At 37.7% G+C, this 26,497-nt stretch overlaps 1 protein-coding gene across 3 annotated transcripts in view; it reads left to right on the top strand.

Moving 5' to 3' along the window:
- LOC149807082 (nuclear pore complex protein Nup155-like) overlaps positions 1–26,497 on the top strand; it is a 149,411-nt gene that overhangs the window by 44,727 nt on the left and 78,187 nt on the right. For all 3 annotated transcript variants that reach the window (XM_089961670.1, XM_089961656.1, XM_089961662.1), the window contains exons 14-18: positions 8,669–8,845; positions 11,934–12,044; positions 15,618–15,680; positions 21,035–21,167; positions 25,449–25,544. In XM_089961670.1, coding sequence (XP_089817796.1) covers positions 8,669–8,845; positions 11,934–12,044; positions 15,618–15,680; positions 21,035–21,167; positions 25,449–25,544 — 580 coding nt within the window. The remainder of the gene's footprint in view (positions 1–8,668; positions 8,846–11,933; positions 12,045–15,617; positions 15,681–21,034; positions 21,168–25,448; positions 25,545–26,497) is intronic.

Raw genomic sequence — 26,497 nt, 5'->3', positions numbered from 1 at the left:
GTGACTTGTTACTATCGACATCATTAATTTATACATTTTTGTTGTGGTTTTTTTTTATCTTGTCATTTCAGTGAAACCTGTTGATGAAATGTAATGAATGCAGCAAGTTCAAGGCTAAGAAAGACATGTACATGTACAAGTTGTGTCTTGCATGCACAAAATGTACTTCATCAGTACGATGCATTGTGTGCACCATATGGTCCAAGAATGTAAAGACTATGGTTTTGCAAAAGTCGACCAAGAAAGAAATATAGTATCGATGATAAAAATGTTGAAATTCCTGCAATAATTGTGTTTCATTGGGAAGTGAACCCCCGTTTGAAGGCAGCCTAGATGGCGCAAGCCCCCCCCCCCCACATGTCTGAACACTGCCTTTGTGCCTGTAAGGCTGGGTGCATGTTTTTTTTTTAATAGATTAAAAAGCTTTATTTTTTACTTCTGTATTGCCATTCAAAGCTCTCCACAGTCATCCAACCAGATAAACTGTCCATCCAGCCAGTTGAGCTATCAATCAGGAGATCTTAGTGAAAGATCTGTCCATCTCGCCAGAGATGTAGCTTAAGTGAAGTCGTTCAGATTGTCAGAGTTAGTATCAGTGAAGTCATTCAAACTGTCAAAGTCTGTAACAGAAGTGGACATAATGGGAAAGGTATTTTGCTTATCATGTGAATGCCTCATTACTTATGTACACAAGTGTTTGTGAACCTTTCTTCTTTTATTGAAAGTTCCAAACATTTTTTTTCCCTCCATTTTGGAAAGGTTGTTATTGATGATGCTGGCTGCTGTTATGATGATAATGATCGTAATGCTGGTAATTACATTTATGTAGATTGTCACAAATAATAGCAGAGGATGTGACTGCCTTGTGTTGTAGTAGTGCTTTTGTTGTTGATAAGATGTACCATTTGTATATAATATGCTGTTCTTTGACCCACCCGATTTTATAAACCTTTCCCCATAGTTGCTTATAAGATGATCTGTGGAGGTCTTAGTTCTGGATTTTAAAATTCTGATCGCTACATGTATTCAAAGGCATAGATGTCATCCCTTGAGTCCCCACCAGGGCTCTATCCCTGGACCCGATTTGGGGCCTAAGTGGCCTCCAAACCCAAAAGCCAACTTTTCAGAGATTTGCAACAAAGTCCATTCTCATCCCTGCTTAATGATAGGTCTGTTTGTCCTACCGTGCTATGGTTATATTCAAGTAAAATTATGATGGATCCATATGTCTCACCAGGTCTAGTGCTTCATCTCTTGACAATTACAGAATCTTCATGATAGATTTGTGTCCTAACATGTCTATGGCTACATACAATTGCAATTGAATCTTAATGATAGATCTGTCTGTCTCGCCTGGCCTTATGCTAAACAAGCACATTATGATGGGGATTTTAGTGATTGGTCCATCTGTTCAGCCATACCTGTGAAACAGATGGTACTGGCACCAACCGGACTGCCTTCAACGTGGCCAGTAACCATACCTGCAATACTCCTTGCAAACCAGCCATCTGCACTGGTATAACAAAATCATCAGTGGAGCTAGCTTCTCGTACATTCATTGCTTACACATAGGGTAATGGTTGTGGATTACATGAGACGATATCATTGCATCACTGAAATGGAAACAGACCATACACAGACTTGTACAAGAAACATTCCACCGCTTATCATGAAACTTAGATAAATATTCAAGTTTTGTTAACATGTCTGTCTCACTTTTTATGAGGTGGATTTTTAATATAAAATGCTTACCACCATATCAAAGTTAATTGAAAACAAAGTTGCTACTTATTCTCAGTTTTCTGACAGCCAGGAAAAATCAGCCAACCATCACGCGGGAGAGTTGTGTATGAAATTCAGTCACACTGGATCAACCAATTGGCACTAAATGAATTACTGATATAAGTTATCTTGTAGGGGCTTCAATTTTGTTTATCCCATTCCATCATCTTTCTTCCTCTCCCCTTTTAATGTACATATCTTCAAATTGGGAGCAGGATGAAATTCTTCAACAGTCACTAATCAACAGTTGAACAGTGGAGATGGTATGAAAACCACAATCTCGGGGTGGTGGTGTCCTAATCATGGTTGTTCTGTACCAGAACAGCCAACAAGTTTTGGCCAATTATACACGTAAGTCACCTCCTTGAAATTCATTCTTCCACCAAGAACCAAAATAGAGACAAGATCTGTATACCTCTCCAGCCAAAGGGACAAGTATGCCATCAGTCTCAATCTTAACAGATGCCAACTTTCATGTCCTTGTTCACTTGACTTCATGAAAGTTTCTTCGGTTCGCCTATTGTGACAAAGTCACCAATTTAGAGACCTTTTTTTCAGTCTAAATATCAACTCTTAGGTCTTTATATGATTATGAATTGTTGTTATCAGCCTGTTCCAGTCTGCTTCCTCTATGGCAATGCCAGCGTATCTGGAATAAACTCCAACAACATATGGTAAGTTCTATTCTCCTTAAGGGTAGAAGTGATTTCTTGTCCCTTTTGAATCATCTCGGTGTTCTCCTTATTTGTGAGAAATCAAACCTTCACCCATCAATGTTTTGTCCCAATCATGTTGGAAAATTTGGTAGTGGTGACTTACTTCCATAAATGGGGGGTGTTGCACAAAATCACTGCCAACATTGGATCAATGTGGACATTTTACACATTCCCAGCACTTAGTGTCTGGCCAGTGTTCTCTCCAGGAAGGGTTAGGCTATCCATACTGAATTCTCAGCACTTAGTGTCTGGCCAGTGTTCTCTCCAGGAAGGGTTAGGTTATCCATACTGAATTCCCAGCACTTAGTGTCTGGCCAGTGTTCTCTCCAGGAAGGGTTAGGTTATCCATGCTGAATTCCCAGCACTCAGTATCTGGCCAGTGTTCTCTCCAGGAAGGGTTAGGTTATCCATACTGAATAGTCACTTCATCTATTGGTTTTTGATTGGATTTGTATGCTTTGGGCATGTCCAGTGATCAACTTTTGCAACAAGGTGGAACTCTAATGGGCCGACATTGCCTCACCAGTTCCAGACTCAGAATCTTGTTCTGAGTATGCATTTAAAGCTGTACTAATTAATCGGCCATACTCATAATTGGGCTGATTATTAGAACAATCGGTATAATCAGTATCGGCAGAAATAATCGGTGCCAATGTAAACAAATTTCCGAACTATAAATTCAGTCATAACATTCCTCTTGACATGTCTTGAATTTTAAATCAGAATTAAATAGCGGAAATTAAGGAATAAACATTTGATTTGGGGGTTAATTGAAAGACAATATATTCTTAAAAGTAAATACTTTTTGCCACACTTGCTGTAAACTACTGCTGATTGTCTTGCACACAACAAAGTATCAATACCATTCATGCAATCATCCCAGTCACAGCACCCAACCAGCAAATGAGGCCTCGTGTGGCTGTTGAACTTCCAGCATACACATTAGCAGATAGCTAGGCAGATTAGATAGGTAGCAAAATTTCCAACTACTACCAAACAATGACTTACTGTAGTTAATCTGTTGTTTAGCCAGTCCTACAATGCTGCTATCAAAGAATAGCAGTCGCATGCTGAAGCAGCTGAATGCTGACATACAAATGTTATGCAGCATTGATATTGGCATGCCAGCTCCAGCAACGTTACTCCTGGATACCCCATCTGCTAAGCTGCTTCTGCATGTGACTTGCAGCCTGTAGCGTGCCTCCATCCAGCCACATGGACAAGTTAGTAGTAACTTACTTGATTTAAAACATTGTTTCAAGAGCGCAAAACGATTGGATTATTAATATTGACTAGCGATTGTCCACTATTAAATATACTAACAAGCCTATGCATAATGTCGAACTCGAAACACTCAAGTTTAGTCTGGAATTACTTCAGGGTAAATTTATTTGAAGAGTCCAAAGCAAATTTGCACACTTTGCAAAGCATGCGTTTCCAAAGGTGAAAAGAATTCTAAAAACTATACAACATCAAATCATGTCCAGCACTTGCGCTGCAAGCACATTGTCGAACATGGCCTGTTTCTGGCAGATAAAAAAGAAAAGGATGCTGCGCAGTTAACCTCAGCAGCTGCAGCAAATCCTCATACTCTGACTAGCCATTTGCATTTGACGACCGAGAGTTATTCGTTGGCACAAAGCTATTGCAGAGTTCATGGCAGTAGATGTGCAGTCATTTTATGCTATTGAAGACATTGGATTTCGACCTCTGGTGGCCAAGGGAGAACCGCGCTATAAAATTCCAAGTTGGAAGTACTTTTCCACATCTTTGATACCTGCCATGCATAAAGCGATACAAAGCAAGGTGCATGATTTAGTTTCTGCCCAATCTGACCTTAGTTTGGCATCTGATGCATAGTCAGACCCGTCCATCGGCGTAGCCTTGAGTCTTACAGAACACTGGCTGATGCAAGACTTTCAGCAAAAACAGGTGACTTTAGCACCAACACCTCTTGATGAGTCACACACAGGAGAATATTTGGTGAGAAAATGGACAAAATATGTGAGGAATACAACATTTCCAAAACTCATATTCATGTTCTTCTCTGTGACGGAGGTGCAAACGTGGTTAAAGCAACGCATTTGGATGAAATCGACAGCATCAGCTATGTTGCATACACACACTGCAGCCCATTGTTAGTGATGGCATTCTGTCACAACAAGCTGTCAAAGATGTTTTGGCGATCTCGGGATCCATAGTCAGCAAGTTCCGGCACTCCCTCCTGGCACAACAGCAGCTAGAAGAGCAGATGGAAAATTTGGCGCTGCCCATAAGAAACTCATCCAGGATGTCCAGACATGATGGAAGTCTACATACAATATGTTGGTTTTGTTATATGAACAAAAACAAGTCTTGTGGGCTTACGCTACTCTCTATGACCTGCCTACCCTAACAGCCCAACAGTGAGTCTTGATTAACAATATTGTGGACACGTTAGGCTCATTCGTGGTCATTACCAAGTAAGCAAGTGATAGCCAAACATGAGTATCCATCATTCTTCCTATGATGAAAATGCTCCAGATGTTTAGACAATGCGCGGGGGGCCCCGAGTGGCCGAGTGGTCTAAAGCACTCTCCATCACGGATCACTGCCATCTCACCCCTGTCTGCGTGGGTTCGAGTCTCAGGCTTGGTCAATGTGGATATGTGAGAAAGCTTGCCGGTAGCTTCTCATGGGTCGGTGGTTCTTTCTGGGATTTTCCAGGGTTCTTCCTCCACCATTAATACTGGCCGCCATGTATAGCCTATCTTGTGCCAAAAAATGGCGTTAAACCCGACAACAACAACAACAACAACAGACAGTGCGCCGTGATATGTTGGCATTACTAAACACAGGCTTTGCTGACGTTGCCAGCAACAAGAAGCTTGTCTTGGCCACCATCTTGGATCCACGATTCAAACATCACCTATTCAGTGAAGTATTACTTGTGACCAGATCCAAAGAATGGCTTGGATCAGAATGCTGACAAGCAGGAGGAACCCCCAGACCAATAAAGGAAAAATTACAACTGAAACAAATGCCATTGGACCATCTATGGGACTTGTTTTCTGTGGCCTGTGCTGAACCTGTCCATACTATCAACGTAACAAACCACGTGGATGATGCCGTTGATGTGATGCTTGAATTGTATCTGGCCAGCCCTCTGTTGCCACGAGAAGAAGACATATACGGCTGGTGGAACATTCATAGGTCTCAGTTCCCCATAATGGCTAAATTAGCTAGACGCTATTTGTCTGCTCCAGCTTCAAGCGTTCTGTATGATCAGCTGTTAAGTGGCGCAGGTTAGATTTTTTCGGATTGCCCTGGATTGTTACTTGCTGAGAAGGGAGAAATGTTACTCTTGCTTAAACACAACGTACCTCAACTAGGCTTTCAGTATTAGCTGCAGCCAGCGTAATTTGTCATCTAACTTTAGTCTTAAAGCATGCATATTATTAATTTTAATTATTATTGGGCTATCATTATTAATATTTTTTAGTCATTTATGGAAATCTAGTAATGGCGACCTGCATAATACATTTTCATTCATTTATATCTTGAATTGGCAAACCATAAGTTTTATCAGTTTTAGTTTTAAAGTTTTTCAAGTTTTATGTTTGTGTGATTGTTGTTTTCTATAAATAACAATGTACTTCTTATCTAGTTTCTGTTTCTTTTTGTACAGAATTTTAAATTCACTTGCCTCATACAACCTTGTTATAACTCACACGGCAAAATACCTGCTTGCATTGGGCAAATAGGTTTATGTTTCCGAATCCGTCACTGTTATAAAACAAATAATAATGAAATAATCGTCTCATAATTGGTATTGGCAGTTTTAATAATCGGCTATATGTGGTATCGGCATAATTGGCAAAAAGTGACATCAGTACAGCTTTAGATGCATTATCAACCAGTTGAGACGGGTTATGGTCATTTGCTTATCCCCCTTCATGGTATTAGTATTGAAAATAATACTGAAAATAAGGGGTAATTTAAATCTGATAGCCTGGTAGGACAAATCCTGGGTGAATGATTTGCTCAATACAGTGATTGACCTACCAAGGAATATTACAGCCAAACTGAATCTTTTCAACCAACCATGGTCATAGGTGTTCCACCCCTGCCCGTACCATCTTTTCCTTCATGTCTGGCTTTTGTCACAACAGCCTTGCAAGAGAAAAAATGTAGACTATTAATTGTGGAGAGAATCTTGAGAGCAAAGAAGGCCATCCACCTTGATTGCTTTTGAGGGAATGGGGTGTGTTTTCAGGGACTATTGTTGAGTCAATAACATAGTCCCTTTGAGTGCCTTGGTCCCTCAACTAACCAACTTTTTTCTCATTCTACGAGATGAAATAGGCACCAGTTACCTTCAAAGGCTCCAATGATATCTGACTCATTCAGGCATCATGACCATTCAGTATTTTGTTTGAATAGGCCAAAATCTCTCACAATCTTTCCAAACTGGAATCTGTCATGGAGGCTAAATTTGGATCAATTTGAACCATTGGCCTTGATCTTGCTGAAGCTGTTGTCATACAAACCTATTTCCTGATAGCTTTAACTTCGGCTTGCAGGGTATGTGAGTTACATGCATTTTCATTGACCCAAACTATCTTGAGTTCAGACCAGATGTGAGCAGTCAAGAGTCATCATACATTCCTTCTCATCTGTAGATAAGTCGAGAGCAACAGCCATGCAAGATCCTGTCCTGTACTTGAAGTGCTCCAAGACAAACACAAATGACTCTTTCTTCCATGAAGGCAAGAAGAGGACAACATCACCTCTCAAGCCCTATGTTCATGGCTTAAGTGGGTTATATGCTTTGTGTACTTGGATGTCTCAAAAGAGGAGAGTCTCCTCATGAGAATTTTAGTTGATGAAATTTGAGCAATCTCTACAACCATCACATTCAGATGAGATGTCATAGAAGGTGGGGGATGCTTGTAGAGTCAAACTTCATAAACTTATTTTCTCATGGATTTAGCTTTGTAGAGACAAAACCTGAATCTGGTGGTTTCCATGGCTGTAGCCCAGATGACCATCGAACCCAATTAAACCAACACAGGTTCTTGGCTTTGCTGGAATTATCTGTGAATTTTGACAGTAGCCATCTCCTTAAGCCTGAAAGTGCATTCATGGTTCATGTGGCCATACACTGTGTTGCTTTAGGTAGTAGAGATTATCATCCGATCATTATTCCCTAGAAGGATTTTTTAGTCCAATTACTTATTCTGAGAATGATTAAGTAACGTATTTCAGGGAGAAAGCAAATTTTGCAAGTAAATTATGTTTCTTCAGGAATACTTACCAATCATATTACTTAAACCCCTAATATCTACCATGCTGTTCTCATTGGCATATTGCTTAGCTTTAATGGGAATGGATAGAGTTATTGCCCTTGGTCTATATGAAATAGACAGCAAAAATGAATTATCTTTTTAGTGGGACCGGATTCGGGAGGTAGCAGGCTTATGTACCTAATGGTAATATGATTTGGTAAGCATACTAGGAGAAACATAATTTACTTAAAAATGTGCTGTTTTACAGATACTTAACTGCATGATTTTCTTGAGGGGAGCTTTTCTTTCATTGCAGTCTTTGCTTTTGGCATCTAATGAAATCAGCAGTGTATCTTAATAGTGCTTTGAGCAATTCTTCAGATTTTTCACTTGATGATTTCAAGATTCAATTCAGTCCTGGTAAAACACATGTAAATCTTTATGATTTAATTTCATTTGGAAGAATTTGCACTTTGAAAACATTGATAGCTACACTACGACATGGACCCAATACCTACATTACTTAAGCAGTACATTTTAAAAAGTGCGGTATTGCATGAACATTTATGAGCATCATCTCTGACATTTATAATGTTTATTTAATTTTTGAAGTAACTTAAGTGAATAAAGTTTGAACATGGTCCCTGATCTTGCATATTGACATAATTTACTGTGATAATTGCCAAACAGGAAATCGCAGTTATGTCTTCAGTTCAAAATACTGTCAACAAAATGATTCACAATGGATATAAATTAATTAATTTGAAAATGTTTGTTGCATATTGACTTTTGTGACAAATTATATTACTAGCTTCCATATATATTTAAAAAGGAAAATTGTAGTAAAAATCACGCCCACTGTAGTATCATTTTACAATAATGTTATATGTTTGATTTTCTCAGACAATAGTTCCTCTGGATGGCAAGACATGGGCTCTTTGTGAAGTGGAACCAGAGCAAGCCAAAGTTCCCAAACTCGGTACACCTAGAGACCAATTTCAGCTTGTGCCTCTAGACCCTCCTGTAGTGGTCAGTCAACATGCAGAGGCACCCAGGAAGCTTGTCCTGCTTAGCGCACAGGTGAGTAAAACTGACAGGCAGAAAGAATTTGTTTTTCTTGACCCAGTTGGTCAGTAAAATAGATAGATGGACCAACATAGGTTTTGGTGGTAGCCGTTAAACAGCATGTAGAGGCCTATCAGATGTTTGACTCGTAAAATAGATTGATCGACTGACTGACAGAGGTCTTGGTGGTAGCAGTTAGCCCATCAGAAAAGTTTGAACATTAACAATGGCCACACAATGGTCTTCTTGAAAACCATGTCATTGATACTTCTGAATGGATTATATTTTCACTAAAAGACTTCTTATGATGTGTAGTTGGCCCTAAATAAAAATGATGCCAATCTAATGTCCAACATAGCCACCACAGCAGCCCTCTTGAAGAGCTTGTTGCTGCTATTCCTTCTAAATGGATGGTCATTTTGACATGGGATTTTGACTAGCAGACTTCTTATATCTAGTTGGTCCTAAATTAAAATGCTGCCAATTTGCTACTCCTGCTAAATGGAAAGTCAGATTAACATGGGGTTTTCACCAGAAGACTTGCAGTGTCTAGTTGGTCCTAAATAAAACTGATACCAAATTTGACATCTAGTATGACCACAGTGGTGGCCATCTTGAAAATCTGTTGTTATTGGTACTTCTGAATGGATGGCCATATTTTCATATTCTGCTGTATTCAGCAAAAGACTTCTTATGATATCCAGTTGGACCTAAATGAAATGGTGCCAATCTTACATCAGGCATGGTTGCCACAATGGCAGTTTTGAAAATCGTATCACAAATCCTTCTGAATGTAAGATCACTTTAACATAGGGGTTTTCACCAAAAGCTTTCTAATGTTTAGTTGGTTCTAAATGAAAATGGTTTTGATCTTAATTCAGTACGGCTCTCACAGCAGCTAATTTTTGGAAAATCATGTTATTGCTCAAGAATATCATAAATGGTTTATAGCACTTAAAAAGGAGACATGGTCTTATTTTGAATTAATGGAAATTCTTTTAAGCCAGTTGAGTATCAGGCCTTATGAGGGACTATTGTTTCTGATTATCGTTTAGATCAGCTGGAAAAATAATCAAATATATAAATGTGTATATATGTGTGTCTTGTTTCACAAATCATTTGTTATAGGTACGTGGGAAAGCCTGCCAGTAGCTTCTCGTGTGTCGGTGGTTCTTCCCTGGGTTTTCCAGGGTTCTTCCTCCACCAGTTATACTGGCCGCCATGTATAGCCTATCTTGTGCTGAAAAATGGCGTTAAACCCTAGAACAACAACAACAACAACAACAACATTTGTTATAGCAAATCAGTGGAACTCATACATATATAGATATTGTCATCTTGACCACCACAGTAATGGTCAGCCAGAATCTTAAATTACCAAGATAGTATGTCCTTTTCACTGTATATGTCAAGTTGTAGTAAAATAAAACACAAATTTTTTGACTTTTTGAAGGATGGAATAATTTTTTTCAGCTAATATTTCATCCTGGCCATTAGCAATGATATAACAACAGTTATGAGTGTGAAGGACATTCTTTAAATTAATTGGAAGAACAATTCCAGATATTGTATAACACAGTTATCTTTTGAAGGCAGGCTTCTCCCATTAAGTATTGTTTCATGGGAAAATGCTTAGCAAGTAGAGAAAGACACCATAGACAGCTTGAATGAAACTGGGGAGCCTAGTAGCCCAGTTGTTGGACTCCTAATCCAATGCTTTTAGGCTTGTTTCTAGCCCAGGCCAGATTAGGTCAATGGCCTTGGCATTGGCTGTATAGAGAAAGGTACTTGCCTCCAATTTCCTTAAAAAGTTATAACCAGCAATATGTTAACAGTCTCATAAAACAAGAAGCCCCAAAATCAGTCTAATAATTCTAAGCAATTGTTCCCCCACCTTAATTAAACCAGACAGGAATGAGCAAGAGCAGTCTTAACCTTAGCATGTGAGATTACATAATTCATATTTTGTCCTACTAAAATTCGATTGGTGGATGTTAAGTGTTTTTACAGTTACAACTGAAGTTTAGTTATGAAACATTTGCAACAGGGGAAAAAAAATCCACTTACATCTTGAGGCCTGAAATGTAGAACTGTTATTCCCATTGTAGCAAATTGTACACTGTTGTGTGGAGATACTATCATGCACCATCTCGTGGAGATATTATACACTGTTTTATGGAGATATTGTACACTTTTTTTTGTAGATATTGTTGAAAATATAATTCTTTTTACTAGATTACAAGTAATATGATGTTACAATAACCTTATCATTTCTGACATATTACTCTGGTTTGGACAGCAGATTATGTTACCTGATGCATAGATCTCAGTTATAAAACATTTGTTTTATTTTCAACTTAAATGTATATTATAACAAATCTTCTCTTTTGAATTATGGTTTGAGTTGTGGAAAATATGGAGAAAGCAAGTTTTAAAATGACTGATTTTTGGACATAGCAATTTTCAGAATGACTGATCACTCAATTTATTTATATAGTATATCTGGAGTATGAAATGTAGAATATGAAATTAATGAAAACTTTTCATTAGTGTGTTTCAGAGCATATATTTTTCTTGGTTTGAAGAATCTGAGTTTAAATTGTAAATTTCATCTATATTTGGCTGTAATATGTCTGTTTTCAATTGCATGGTGGTACATTTTGTAAGATTCATATATCAGTTAAACATGTTTTCAAATGCATGGTGATGCATTTTGTAAGAAGCACACTTCAGTTAGACATGTTTTCAGTTATATAGTGATGCATGTTTAAGAAGCATTTTATCAGTTAGACATCTGTGTTCTCAATCACATGGTGATGAATTTTGTGAGATGCACATATCAGTTAGACATCTGTATTTAATTGCATGGTGATGCATTTTAAGATTCATATATCAGTTAGACATACATTTCTAAAAATACAGTTTCAAAGTGAAGTCAGCTGTACCTTGTTGAGATAGTGTATAAAAAATGTAGAAAACATCTTTGCAAAGAAAACACAAGATGATCAATTACCAGTGCCATAATGCTGACAAAGACTTAGAACAGAGGTCACATAGACCATTGAATAATAATATTTATTGTATATTTTCCTTATTCCTTCAGGGCAGCCATATTTTGCGTAAGATGAGGCCAGTTGATCAACTGCGTCAACTGCTGATTGATTTTCAAGGACCAGATTCAGAGGAAGTGAAAGCCTTCTTTAGGTTACACAAGGTAATGTATACTTTACTGTATGTGTTACAGGTATTTCCATACACAAGGTAATGTATACTTTACTGTATATGTTACAGGGATTTCTATACATAAGGTAATGTATACTTTACTGTATGTGTTAGAGGGATTTCTATACACAAGGTAATATATACCTTACTGTATGTGTTGGAGGTATTTCCATACACAAGGTAATGTATACCTTACTGTATGTGTTAGAGGGATTTCCGTACACAAGGTAATGTATACTTTACTGTATGTGTTAGAGGGATTTCTATGCACAAGGTAATGTATACTTTACTGTATATGTTACAGGGATTTCTATACAGAAGGTAATGTATACTTTACTGTATGTGTTAGAGGGATTTCTATACACAAGGTAATATATACCTTACTGTATGTGTTGGAGGTATTTCCATACACAAGGTAATGTATACCTTACTGTATGTGTTAGAGGGATTTCCATACACAAGGTAATGTATACTTTACGGTATGTGTTAGAGGGATTTCTATGCACAAGGTAATGTATACTTTACTGTATATGTTACAGGGATTTCTATACAGAAGGTAATGTATACTTTACTGTATGTGTTAGAGGGATTTCTATACACAAGGTAATATATACCTTACTGTATGTGTTGGAGGTATTTCCATACACAAGGTAATGTATACCTTACTGTATGTGTTAGAGGGATTTCCATACACAAGGTGATGTATACTTTACTGTATGTGTTAGAGGGATTTCTATGCACAAGGTAATGTATACCTTACTGTATGTGTTAGAGGGATTTCTATACACAATGTAATGTATACTTTACTGTATGTGTTAGAGGGATTTCTATACACAAGGTAATATATACCTTACTGTATGTGTTGGAGGTATTTCCATACACAAGGTAATGTATACCTTACTGTATGTGTTAGAGGGATTTCCATACACAAGGTGATGTATACTTTACTGTATGTGTTAGAGGGATTTCTATACACAAGATAATGTATACCTTACTGTATGTGTTAGAGGGATTTCTATACACAAGGTAGTGTATACTTTACTGTATGTGTTACAGGTATTTCTATACATAAGGTAATGTATACCTTATTGTATGGGTTACAGGGATTTCTGTGCCCCACTACAAATATGGTGGTGTTACCCTCCATCCACCCATCAGGTTAACTCCTGCAATATAGTCTGTTTTAGGTTTTATTGCAGAGCAATGTGTTCCTGGAACATGATAGCAGTCTTGCAGATTGATTAGAAATGGGACCAGTTCCCATTATCATAGAAAAAATTAGACAAACTGATAACACAATTTGTAAGATTAGATTGGGTATTATGCATGATGTTTAAAACAGTTCTCATTGGGACATGGGTCTGTTTTGGACAACTGGTGACCTCCACAAAACACCCAAGAAATCAAATGTTCATATATAGCCCTATCCTGCACTCATTCATTCTTGTACACGACTCCTACATATTTGAAGATGAACGTTGGCTTTTATTATTAGTGATTATTATTATGTGTGCTAACTTATATGGTAGACTAGTACATCTTTTACTTACTGTTGGAAGGAGAAAATGCCTAATGTAATTAGAACTGCTGATGTAAATAACAGTATTTGAAATACATGCCTTTAATTCAGCAATAATGATGAATAAATGTATTTTATCTCTATTGCTATATAATTTTGGTTTTTGATATATTCATATTGTTTGGAATGTTTTTTCTCTCCCTTTGACAGAAACATATCTTTTCTCTCTCTCTCTCTAGATCTGTAAATTACATATATACAGAATACATGCATGGATGAGATATTATTGCTTTTTATATCAAGACAACTGAGTATTTATAGTTAGTGGCTTATGAAGCACCCATGATGTGCTTGGAGAAATTATTTTTTGGCCATCCATCTGTCTGTCTCTTCCAAAGAAGCTTTCCAACTCTAGCTCAGAAAGTGTCAACTTGTATTTCAGTTAGCAAAGCAAAGTATAAATTTGTTGAATATGTTACATAGCTGCCAACCCTCACGAATTTGGTGTGAATTTCACGACTTTTTCAGCGATTCACGGATTCATGCTGTAAGCCAAACATTCATGAAAATTTTCCAATCCTCAATTATTTTAAATCTTTAATAAAATAACCAATTTCCCGTTAAGTGCTACTCGTGATATTCGCAGTTGCCGAAATAGTCCGGTACTGCTGGTCACGATATTAGTAGATCTACAGCTGATTTGTACGGTTGGCCCGGTAGCAAGCATTTTAGCCTATTTTAATCTATATGTATAAGAGTAGTTTTACAAATGCTTTTGAGAGAAACTGGGGCCTAGCCGGAAATTTGCTCCGCACATGCGTCAAAACACTGATTTGAGTTACCATTCAGCATCGCATGTAAGATCTTGAAAATGTCTTCACCACCAAGGAAAAAGAAATGTATTCCTCAAAAAGTGAAGTTTAATTTGGAATATATCAAAAACTGGCCTTTCATTCTGCCATTAAACATTGATATTCATTCATGCTATTTGCACTCAGTGTGTCATCGCAGAGACGATGTGAGGAAGAATGTCGGTTGCAAAAAACACGTAGAAGTTGGGAAAATTAAGAATTCGCAGATTTCAGCTCTGGAATATTTTAAACCATTGGCGGAAGACCTGCAGGCTACCAACGCTGAAGCATTATTTGTGAGTTTTCTTGCCGAACACAATCTACCTTTATCAGCTGGAGACCATGCTAAACATTTGTTCTGACAAATGTTCCCGGACTAGAAAATCGCTTCCAAATTTTCCTGTGGAAGAACCAAAAATGCTGCAGCTTCTGTGCATTCCTCACAGCAACAGTGACAGCGAAAGAGTATTTTCTTTAGTGAGGAAAAATAAGACAGACTTTAGGGCCTCCTTAGCTGCAGAAAATTTGTCAGCAATTTTAGTCCCCAAGATCAACCAGCAGACAAGAAGTCGGAACTGTTTAAAAAACAAATTTACGATCAAGCAGTTGAGGAAGTTCAAGTCTGCCACAGTATCATATCTTGATAAATAAATATTTCTGCATATATGTAATGTTTTATTTTTATTTTGCGAACTTGATATAGTGTAGTATTGATGGTCAGAGTGGATGGAGTTATTGTCATGGTATTTTTCACGAATTCATGTCCAAATTCACAACTTTTTATCCCTATTTTCACTAATTGTGAGCCTGGAAGGTTGGCAGCTATGATGTTAGAATTAGCTTTGAAAATTCCTCTTCTGATTTTTAACTAACCCCTCATGGATGCGAGTCATCTGTTCTTGACTGTTGTTGCAAAGCAGTTCCGGTTTATGGAATGGTGATGTCTTACTGGAAATCTATCTGTTCATCCATTCATAAGTCTGCCTGGCATTAGTACTGAAAGTAGGGTTTGTGTACTATTGCATGTAGAGTCACATATCCTGGTATATAAATGTTTCATAAATATTCATTCATCATCGATAACTAGATTACTCTAACCTGTATTTAATGGTTTGCAATGAGACCATTCTGCTGTTTGCTGTTTTTCTTGTTACTTTATGATTTTTAAGATATGCATTGTATGGACCCTTTTCAGATTGAGCAAGCATGTGCCACCTGTCTTATTCTTGCCTGTACCAGACTAGCAGCCGATCAACAGGTAGGCATGCACACTTTTTAGCCTCTCCCCCCCAGTAACATGCCTGCAGCTTTCATGGCCATGTCAGTTTTGATACTCTTTACCTGGACCTTTTTTGTACAAGTTGGAATCAGTAATCATTTGTGTGTGTGTGTGAACAGAATGTCTGTAGAATGGTGTGATTGTATTAGGGCTGTTTCATTTAAACATACATGATACCCAGGGAAGGCAGTTTTAAAAAAATATATGCCAGGGTACATTGATTTCACAGAGTTCATATTAAAATGATAAGAAAACTCTAAATTGCATCTATGGGTGAGTACCCCACTTTAAAAGTTTCTTCCCTGGGTCCCGTGTATGTTTTCATGGAACAGCCCTTATGGGAACATTGTTGAGATTAAGGTTGATGAAGTGGTTGATGATGTGAGCAACAAATGATTCTGTTAAATGTTTTGACCCCTTCCCATCATTTTTCCTTATAAAATTAATGAGTTGGTGAAATTTCTGTTAAAAATGTTGAAAGAATTTTATTGTAAATTATAATAAAACATTTTCAGCTGAACATAATTTATATTGTCACTGCATCCGTTTCAAATACTGAACATTTTAAATTGTTTTCCAACTTTACAATAGCAGTACACGATATTTTGTTACACCTTACTGAAAACTAGTCAAACTTATGGAAACAAAATGACTTGATGAGATGGTCTTGTTAGAGTTGGCAGTTCTGTCAATTATTCTCTCTTCATGTTCCAAGATGGTATTGTTGTTTTTTTGTTCATGCTGCCTATAGTTTTTGCATGTTTAAGTAGCTTGTCTTGGTTATTTGTGTATATAAACACTTTTCAGAGTTGCACACTGGCAATGAACTGTTCCAAGCGCAAGAAGATTCAAACCAATGAAGACAAACATATTTCATGTCTAGTTTGCTCAAAGTGTTCCTTGACTTCTACTTGCATTGTATGTGTGACATGTTCAGAAGGGATTTGGTCCATGGTTTTGATAAAACGTCTAAAGAGAAAAATGAGATATGGGAAGTCTCGATCAATAGAATGCGATATCTTTGCACCGTCAGTTGCCATTGTTGTGTGTGACAGCATGGCAGTTTCCCACCCTTTCCATAAAGAATGATTCACACAGTGCCTACTGCAGCTATTTCAGTCCGAGTCTATACCAGCATGACAAGTCCTGGTACTTGCCCAGGCACCAATTCTGCTGGTGGATCAGTTATTAACAGCATATCCATTGCAGAACATACCATGCCATGCACTGGGAATGAAGGTGCTGTCTCATCGATGGCACAGGTATGTTTCTTGCAGACATGGATACAATCCCTGATGAGGACAGCCCTGCACAGTGAGTGCAGTGATAACCACTATGAATTAGCATACTCTGACCCATGATGGAGCGTACACTATTTAGCTTCAGTAATCCTTGGGGTTTAATGTATTTACTGAGTTTTGTCAATTTCTGAGTGCCCACTGCTGTCATCTGTGAGCCAAGCCTATAAGGTGAAGGCTTCAGAAGGCTGGAAGATGTCTGATAAGATCCGAGAACAGCAACTCAGATGGATTCATTTTCAGACAGACAGCTACCCACATCATTCTCTTCATACTGCAGTCAGCATAAAACCAGCAGCAAGCACTATTTAGTCATGGATATAAACTCTCTCTTCCACTTCCTATGGGCATGATGTTAAGAATCGGGACACCAAGACTGGTTCTTAGTATGGTTCAGGAGGACAGTTTTGCAATCATGATAGGTCTTCTAGAAGTTCATATGTTTCACATATGGGGACACTTCCACCAGGTAAGGGCATTTCTTTTTGGTATGAATATCAGTCCCCATGGTTTCACAAGAAATGTGAACAGTCAAGCACCACTTCTTAACCACCTCCACTTAACATGACATTACACTGCCTGGTCCACATTCTGCAAAAGCACCAGGTCAGTCAGTTTTGTACCAAGACATACAAACTTGTTCCACTGTTGTTTGCCTTGGATCCCTGGGCTAATATGATCCCATCCTATCTCAGTATTTAGACATAAAACATTTCTTGAACCAAGTCTGCCACTCTCAAGAACATGTCTTGAAATCATATTGGTGTTGTCTACTATTCACTCAGAATTTTAGCACTCAGTATGACTGTGGATCTACTTTCAGATCTACTTTCCACTACAAGGTCCCATCTCTGTTGTAGGAAGAACCTTATTCTGTGTACAGTACACCAGAATATCCTAGGGTACCAGCATAGTGGGCTGGAGTGTCCAAGTTCAGGCCTGCTGAGATGTGAGCAGGGTGTGGCCCATGCAGGAATGTCCATTACTCATTAATCTCCTGGAGTTGAAGGCCACAGTACTTATCAGAGTCATGCAGGAGATGCTGTCAGGAATGAACATTCACGCTCAGTGCTGCAAATCAACTGTCTTCTTTTACATCAGTTGGCAAGGGAGAAATTAATCACCAGGCATCTGCCTGCAGGTTTGAAATTTTTCACATGTGATGTCATTGCTGATAAATCACATCATCTGTGGAACATCCAAGTCAAAGCAGACTCTATATCTAGTTGGATTCAGCTGTTGCAGAACTAATGGTTCTTTCTTTGGTCTTCAGTCATCCTGTGCCTGTTGCGATGATCTTTTAGAAACCTGTGGCAAAAATGAAATGAGAGGCTCCTAATCTTTGTCTCTCCAGTCCCTGAGCTGGGTATGTCTCAGGACATACGTTTTTCCACATAGCTTCAGATCCCCAAGTCTTTCCAAGTCAGGATGCTGTATAATACTGATTGCTCCTGACATGTGGGATAAGTCATGTTGTGGTCATCTAGTGAACTTAGCAGTGGAGATTTCCTGGATATCCTACCTTCTCGTTGCCTGTTCAAATGTGAATGCTGATATTACTTCTGTATCTGTAGATGCACTTGGCTCATATCAAGAAAGCCCTTGAATGAAAATGGTGGAAGGAATTGCACTGGTAAGGTCCAACTTTTGTTCGAAAAAACATGTAGGGAAGCAGCAAGTTTCTGTCAGTAATTCAGGGGTGGAAATGCATTCGTTCAAAAGTCTCATTGCCACAGATATCTAACTTGCACCCTTGTGCTCACTGAAGAGTAAAAATAAGCTCCCATTAATAACAAGGGCTACTGTTCCACAATGGTGGACATGTTCTGACACCACAGAAGGGAGAATATGGAGCAGAAGAAAGATCTCTTTAACCTTGCTAACTTGACTTGTGTTCAAAGGCTCTGATCTTTACTCCATAATGGAATCTTCCATTGGCTCTGATGTGATTGAATATAGCAACCTTTTAAATCAAAGTCTAGAGCTTTCAAGAAACACCTATAGTATGGAGCTGCTTCCTTGTCTTTTTTGCTACAACAGGCTGGAACAGTGAGTTACATGCCTTGTCAAACTATCAGATCTATCCACAGTTTTTCCACCATGGTTTGACTCAAGATGGCCTCTTCTTTAATTGCCACGAACAGGCTCCCATTCATGGGGAAATCTTGAAATTTCTCCCTTGGACCCTTTACCCTAATGGCATTTACATTACCTGATAAGGGCATTGAAGTTTGGTCCAATGTGTTACCATTATCTTTTCTTTTATATATCTTTTACACAACTTGAACATCTGTTTTACAATTCCAATTTTTCTAACTTGTTTAGCTGCTGATGTTCTGAATGTGCCATAAAATGATACACATTGCAGTCACTTGAAGTTGAAGAGGGAAATATTATTTGTTCTCTGTCATCCTGGCTATGGTGGGTTATTCACTTTGCTTATAAGGAACTAACACAAGACCAATGCAGTGTTTTGGCTTATTGGCTTACATGATGGTCAGAGATGACATGCTGTAGCTTTTACTCCAGAGAATGTTCATATGAAAGGGCTGTTTTACCCATTTATGTTGACATCCTCGGGCCCGAGGAAATATTGTCGACATAGGCAGATGTCAAGATAAGTGTTGGGGGTCGGTTGGAAAAAAGATACAAGTTAAATTAATCAGTAAGGGGTGACCTGTCATCAGTGAGTACGTTTACACTTTGAGAAAACAAACAATGGAATATTTGAGTACATGAAGACAAAACCAGTATGAAATACACTTGTATATTGACAAATTACATTTTGCTTACCTTTGTGTAATAAAATCTACAATAAAATATCGCATCGGTCACATCCTGATATGAAAAACATTCGCTACAATATTCAATGTCAGCATTAGCACATGGTTGCATAGTTGTTATTTACATGCTTCAAGTACATGTACTTAAATTGACCTAGATTTTGGTCAGTCTGTTCCCATCTTATTAAGGCTACCAAGGGGATGGGGCTATTCACAGGGAATGAAAACCTGTCAACAAGTTGGTTTGAACAGTACATGTTTTTAGTTACAGAAGTCATTGTGAAAAGTACATAAAAGCGAACAAGAGATGCAGCTGATATGATTAATGAAGGCATAATATTGTATACATTGACACATGCTAATGAGGTATTAAAAAGAAAATTATTCTTACAATACAATATTGTAATAATGTCAGCTCAAGTGGTATACATTTAAAATACGTCCCGGAGATAACAAGTTATGATTTCTCTCAAAATACAAATACATGTAGCAGTATAAGCATGACAGTTTTTGTAGTAATAGTAGACCAAGAAACTAGGACTTTGCTTTTTTGTCGATATAGGCAGCTTGTCAACATATATGATGTCGATGTAAGTGGGTAGGACTATATATATATATATATATAGAGAGAGAGAGAGAGAGAGATAGATAGATAGATAGATAGGCTACCTTCCTGGGTCATTCAGCAGCTTGATGCTGGTTACTCTACTTCCTTTTGGATTTGTAGAAGTGAAATTTTTTCTCCGAACTGCCATCCATGCATAAACAGACTTTAAGGAAGAACCCAGGTTTTGGAATGACATGTTACTTCAGTAATACTTATCCAATCATAATATTGGAACACCTACACAATCCCTCCCTACAATTACATCCCAGTGAAAGCATGTAGCGACTGATACATGGACAGGAGTTGGTACTAATCCCTCTTTCCAGGGGGAGACCACTCTTGTTTTACTTTTACCTCTGGAAGCACATGATGTTTTTGTTGGTGGATTTGCTTTTAAGGTGTTATGATTGGGTAGGTAGTATGAAAGAAACATATTTTTGTCCATGTTTATTCCTCTTCATATAAACATATGATTTATACCCACAGAAATAAATGAATTCAAAATATTACAAAATGTACAGTTTATTGCGTTCAAATTTGCTTTCTTTTGCTTTAAAATGTACTCGAACAGTGAGTGAGATAATTTATGTGAAGTTTTGTCTGTGTTTAAAATTCAACCATTGACTTGAAATGTTTGTACTGCAGGTTGCAGACTGGGCCAGAATGGCCTTTTTCCTGTACGGAGGGGAAGCTCAATACAATGTAGGAGGAGGAGGAGGGGGAGGGGGAGGAGCTGTGAGAGACAGACATTTGATGCCAAGTACTTTAGGGCCCTCTGGTAAGTGTCTCAATGCATAATGTTCACTCATCTTTGAATAGCATAGATCCAGATCTGCAATTATCTAATGCACCAGCTGTTCAAGGTTTATGTTGCTTACCCAGAATCATAACATAGGCCTTGATCCTCTAGCGTATCAAATGACAGCAGATCTGAGTCTACATTGTTTCTAGTTGGGTAGTTGGTATAACAAGCAGATTTGATACACATAGGTCATATTTGGCTTCAGTGTCAACATTGATACCTTTTTTGAATGTCATATGACATACATCATACTTCAGGTTGCAGAGAAGATAACATGTTTTGTGGAACTTTATTGTACAGCATTTGTACTGTGGAATTGGTTACAAGTATACATGTATTTTGTTTTCATAATTGGCTCACTTTATGAAGTAGAGGAGAGCTATTGTACCACCTCAGCATTGGTATATTAATATATGTATACTGAGTGCTATGGTATTGCAGGGTTAAAGTTTGCAATCAGCAAATAAGTAAGTAGGCACTCACCTTCAAGTTATTATGTGTCTGTTGTTTTTTGTGTGCTCTTTGTTAACATACATTTAATCTCAAATTTAAATCAGATCATTGTGCGTAATGATTGATAAAGAGATGCCTACTAGGTTCTAGGTTATGCAAGGTGAGTTACTGTGATGTCGTCGCAATACCCCAAATTATATTTTTATGATGGCATATACTTGTCATAGTGTTAGGAACTTGATGCATTTGCAGCACAAAATGTGAATCAGTTTGAAAATTGGATGCTATTTCAGTGGCTCTCATACTGTCACCTGTACCCTGCGACAACAGAAACTTGTCTGGGAGAATTAAAACAGTGCATATGTAATCACCTATGATGGTGTCAGGATTGTCGGTGAGAATGGGCACGCCAACATGAGCATGAAAGTACATGACTTCAAACTGTTTAAACAAAACCAGGTGATATAAACAAAAGTAATAAATCATGTACAACAACGTTTTTAAGTCGGCAAGTGTCAATTGCGAAAGCCACCAGAAAATAACATTAATAGCCTTGATATTGTGACTCTTATTTGCCACTCTTGATCTCTTGTTTCTTGACAAATATGATATTCATGTGATCTGACTCTTGTATAAAATAATTGGACATTATCAGATGACAAACTAGTTAACCAGTTCATTACAGCTATAGCAATTTTAAGAAGAGATTGATTTTATTTGAGAACATGAAGTATGGCTTGTTTTGAAAAAGTGAAATTCATGGGTGCATTCTTAAAATAGTTTACTCCCCAGCATTTACTCCAAGCTAAAAGCCTTTGACTTTCACCTGGTATGATCTGGGTTCTAGGTTTGGAGCCTGTGGCTTTCATTTAGTAAGCTTTGAGTGTAAGGGTAGTAAGATCTGGCTTCTAGGGTTGGAGCCTGTGACTTAGTTAGCTTTGACTTCTAGGGTAGTAAGATCTGGCTTCTAGGGTTGGAGCCTGTGACTTAGTTAGCTTTGACTTCTAGGGTAGTAAGATCTGGCTTCTAGAGCTGGAACCTGTGACTTTCATTTAGTAAGCTTTGACTTCTAGGGTAGTAAGATCTGGCTTCAGGGGTTGGAGCCTGTGACTTTCATTTAGTAAGCTTTGACTTCTAGGGTAGTAAGATCTGGCTTCAGGGGTTGGAGCCTGTGACTTTCATTTAGTAAGCTTTGAGTTTAAGGGTAGTAAGATCTGGCTTCTAGGGATGGAGCCTATGACTTAGTAAGCTTTGACTTCTAGGGTAGTAAGGTCTGGCTCCTAGGGTTGGAGCCTGTGACTTAGTTAGCTTTGACTTCTAGGGTAGTAAGATCTGGCTTCTAGGGTTGGAGCCTGTGACTTAGTAAGCTTTGACTTCTAGGGTAGTAAGATCTGGCTTCTAGAGTTGGAGCCTGTGACTTTCATTTAGTAAGCTTTGACTTCTAGGGTAGTAAGATCTGGCTTCAGGGGTTGGAGAACGATAATTAGCCTCTAAGGCAGATTTTATTATTTAAAAAAAAAAAAACTTAATCTCTGGTTTTTATCGGTTCATTTTACTACTTGTACATTAATATCATAGAAGGGAATGGATTTATAATTGTTTTATGTTTTTGCTGCTCTATAACATTATGTCTGTATGGATGGATGGTGGATGGATGCAGTTCACAATAACTGGCTATACAGTTCTGATTAAAAGTGAATTCTAAAATTATGAAAATAGCAATTGTTACAAAGATACCAGCAAAATACTTAAGCTAAAAATGCTCCAACATTTTGTTGTTAGGACCACTTTAGTCTGTATTTATTTGTTGCATGAAAATTTGTGTTTACAACGGCCACTGGAGACATTTAAAAGCTTTGTATTGCTGATATGCGTAATCATTGTTTAGACTGAATTTATATGTATTGAATTTTTGGCCATAATTTGAGTTGGGTATTTTTGCATATTAGATTTATTTTTTTCTGTTTGATGAAAGTTGTATTATGCTGTTCAGTGTTGCATATTGAACATATTTACTGATTAAGTTACTTGTGATTGTATAAGGAAAATGTATTATAGTGTTTATATATTAAGAAAATTGCCGATAGCAGTATGGCTGGGTTTTAAACCATGAATATTATAAAATCATTTCATTCTTTGTAGATTTTTTTTGTTCCTTTGAGCCACAAATTGGCAAATCTAAATATAAGCAATAGTGTCTGAAAAAATTACCTAAATGAAAACCTTAATCGAGAAAAGTTATGCTCAACTTAAGCACTGATTGCTGTCAGAGTATAGATCACAGTGACATATTTTCACTTGTTGCTTTTGTGCTCATGATGCAACTACATGCTAAGTTATGTGACTCTGTAGGCAATAGTTGCTGAGAAACTGAGCTAATTGCAAAGATTAGCCAGAATCACTGGATCATGAAATATAAGTGACTGCAATCAGATTTTCACAGAGTGATGTAGTACTAAACCTGATGTGTTTAAATACCAGCTTATTTGACTTATGAGTAATGTCTGAAACAAATGATGAAAGGTTAATCACCATAGGGACACTGAAACGTCACAGTGTCCAAATTTTTGCTGATGATTGTGGTACTCTTAATGATGGAATTACAAAAAAATTGTTACATCATAGGCAATATGTGTTGAGAAAATTAGCTAATATAGACTGTCATGAGCATTGACCAGTATGAATCATTTATCTCATTATGATATATAGAAAAAGCCTAATTTGTCTTTTTCAACAGTTCATATGGACCATAATGAGCATTGACCAGTATAAATCATCTATCTCTTCATGATATGTAGGAATGAGACTGACTTGTCAACAGTTCATATGGACCATCATGAGCATTGACCAGTATAAATCATCTGTCTCTTCATGATATGTAGGAATGAGACTGACTTGTCAACAGTTCATATGGACCATCATGAGCATTGACCAGTATAAATTATCTATCTCTTCATGATATACTGTAGGAATGAGAATGACTTGTCAGCAGTTCATATGGACCATCATGAGCATTGACCAGTATAAATTATCTATCTCTTCAAGATATGTAGGAATGAAACTGACTTGTCAACAGTTCATATGGACCATAATGAGCATTGACCAGTATAAATTATCTATCTCTTCATGATATGTAGGAATGAAACTGACTTGTCAACAGTTCATATGGACCATAATGAGCATTGACCAGTATAAATCATCTATCTCTTCATGATATGTAGGAATGAAACTGACTTGTCAACAGTTCATATGGACCATCATGAGCATTGACCAGTATAAATTATCTATCTCTTCATGATATACTGTAGGAATGAGACTGACTTGTCAACAGTTCATATGGACCATCATGAGCATTGACCAGTATAAATTATCTATCTCTTCAAGATTTGTAGGAATGAGACTGACTTGTCAACAGTTCATATGGACCATAATGAGCATTGACCAGTATAAATTATCTATCTCTCCATGATATGTAGGAATGAGGCTGACTTGTCAACAGTTCGTATTGACCATCATGAGCATTGACCAGTATAAATCATCTGTCTCATCATGATATGTAGGAATGAGGCTGACTTGTCAACAGTTCATATGGTCCCCCATGAGCTCTGACCATTACAAATCTTTTATCTCTTCATAAGATATGGAGGCAAGCTTTACTAACTTCATACATTTTCATTTCTTATTATTTAAAGCATTCATAATTATGCAGATTTTTATGATGATCTTTGGTCCATGCATAAATAAGATTTCCTCTATGTATCTTCACATGGGTTTTTTATTCTATTTTTTTATTTCTTGCACTAGGTGCTGGTATATATTCATCCCCTAACCCTAGTTCCCTCCTTCACACTCCTGGCATGACTCCGTTTCCATCTCAACCAACAGCGGTAGTGACGCCAGGTAAGGCACCACCCAATGTAAAAGCTTTTTGTATGGTATCTTAAATTTAAACTTGAATCTCCATGTGCAGTATTTTTTCATGTATAATGCAGACCAGCTTCAAACATTGTAGAGTCAAATCGACCATCACATGATGTGCTAGCATGGATGAAACAGCATTGACCCTGCTTTGCTAGTGTATTATATGACTGCACTGTTTGCTACTGTTGGTAGGGCATCATACTCATTATCAGTGGGTGGCAGGTTCATTACCTGCCTCAGGCCAGTTAGAGTTGGCTGCTGCAATGTCTCCTTAGGTAAGGCACTCTGCTCCCATTTCCTTGGCATTGTGTAACCAATAATGCATTAAAAGTGCTTTGTAACAACTATCCACCATTTGCTTGCAATCATGATTAGAGTGAACAACACCAACTCTGACTTACTGGCTACATTATGCAGCAACAGATCTGCATCTGATCTTTTTTCTGCCCACAGTTGGGTACTCTTGAAAAATAGTCAATATGGTAGTCTTTGTTGATCTTAGAAACGGTAATCATTCCTACACAGGGCTTGAAAATAATGCCAATCTGCTAACTTAATGATTTTGCAGATAGATTACTAAAACTCCTGTCCTTCATTAATCTGTTGGAAAATTTCCGTTTCTGTCATAGCATTTAACTAGTGATCTTGTGTTGGATAAATCAAATAAAACATGAGATGCCATTCACTTTCATTGTTCCTTCTGTGAGTCTGGGCTTGTAGAATAGGCCTGATGTGTCCATGCTGCATGTCATAAGAGGCTACTGAGTGGAGTCAACTTGTTAGCCATAGGTTGTGACCTGTGCCAAGAGTGGAAGGATCCTGGTAGTTGAGTAAACAGGAGACTCATGAGTGGCCCCCACCCACCCCCAAACACTTTCGAGCCATGACAAATCCTCTTTTCATGATGAACAAAAGGAAGTCTTCTTAACTTA

The sequence above is a fragment of the Sinohyriopsis cumingii genome, chromosome 1, assembly GCF_028554795.1.
Source record: "Sinohyriopsis cumingii isolate HCF-2022 chromosome 1, ASM2855479v2, whole genome shotgun sequence".
Classification (NCBI taxonomy): Eukaryota; Metazoa; Mollusca; class Bivalvia; order Unionida; family Unionidae; genus Sinohyriopsis; species Sinohyriopsis cumingii.
Note: the sequence above shows the minus strand (reverse complement) of the source record. Positions and strands in the feature narration are given on the sequence as shown.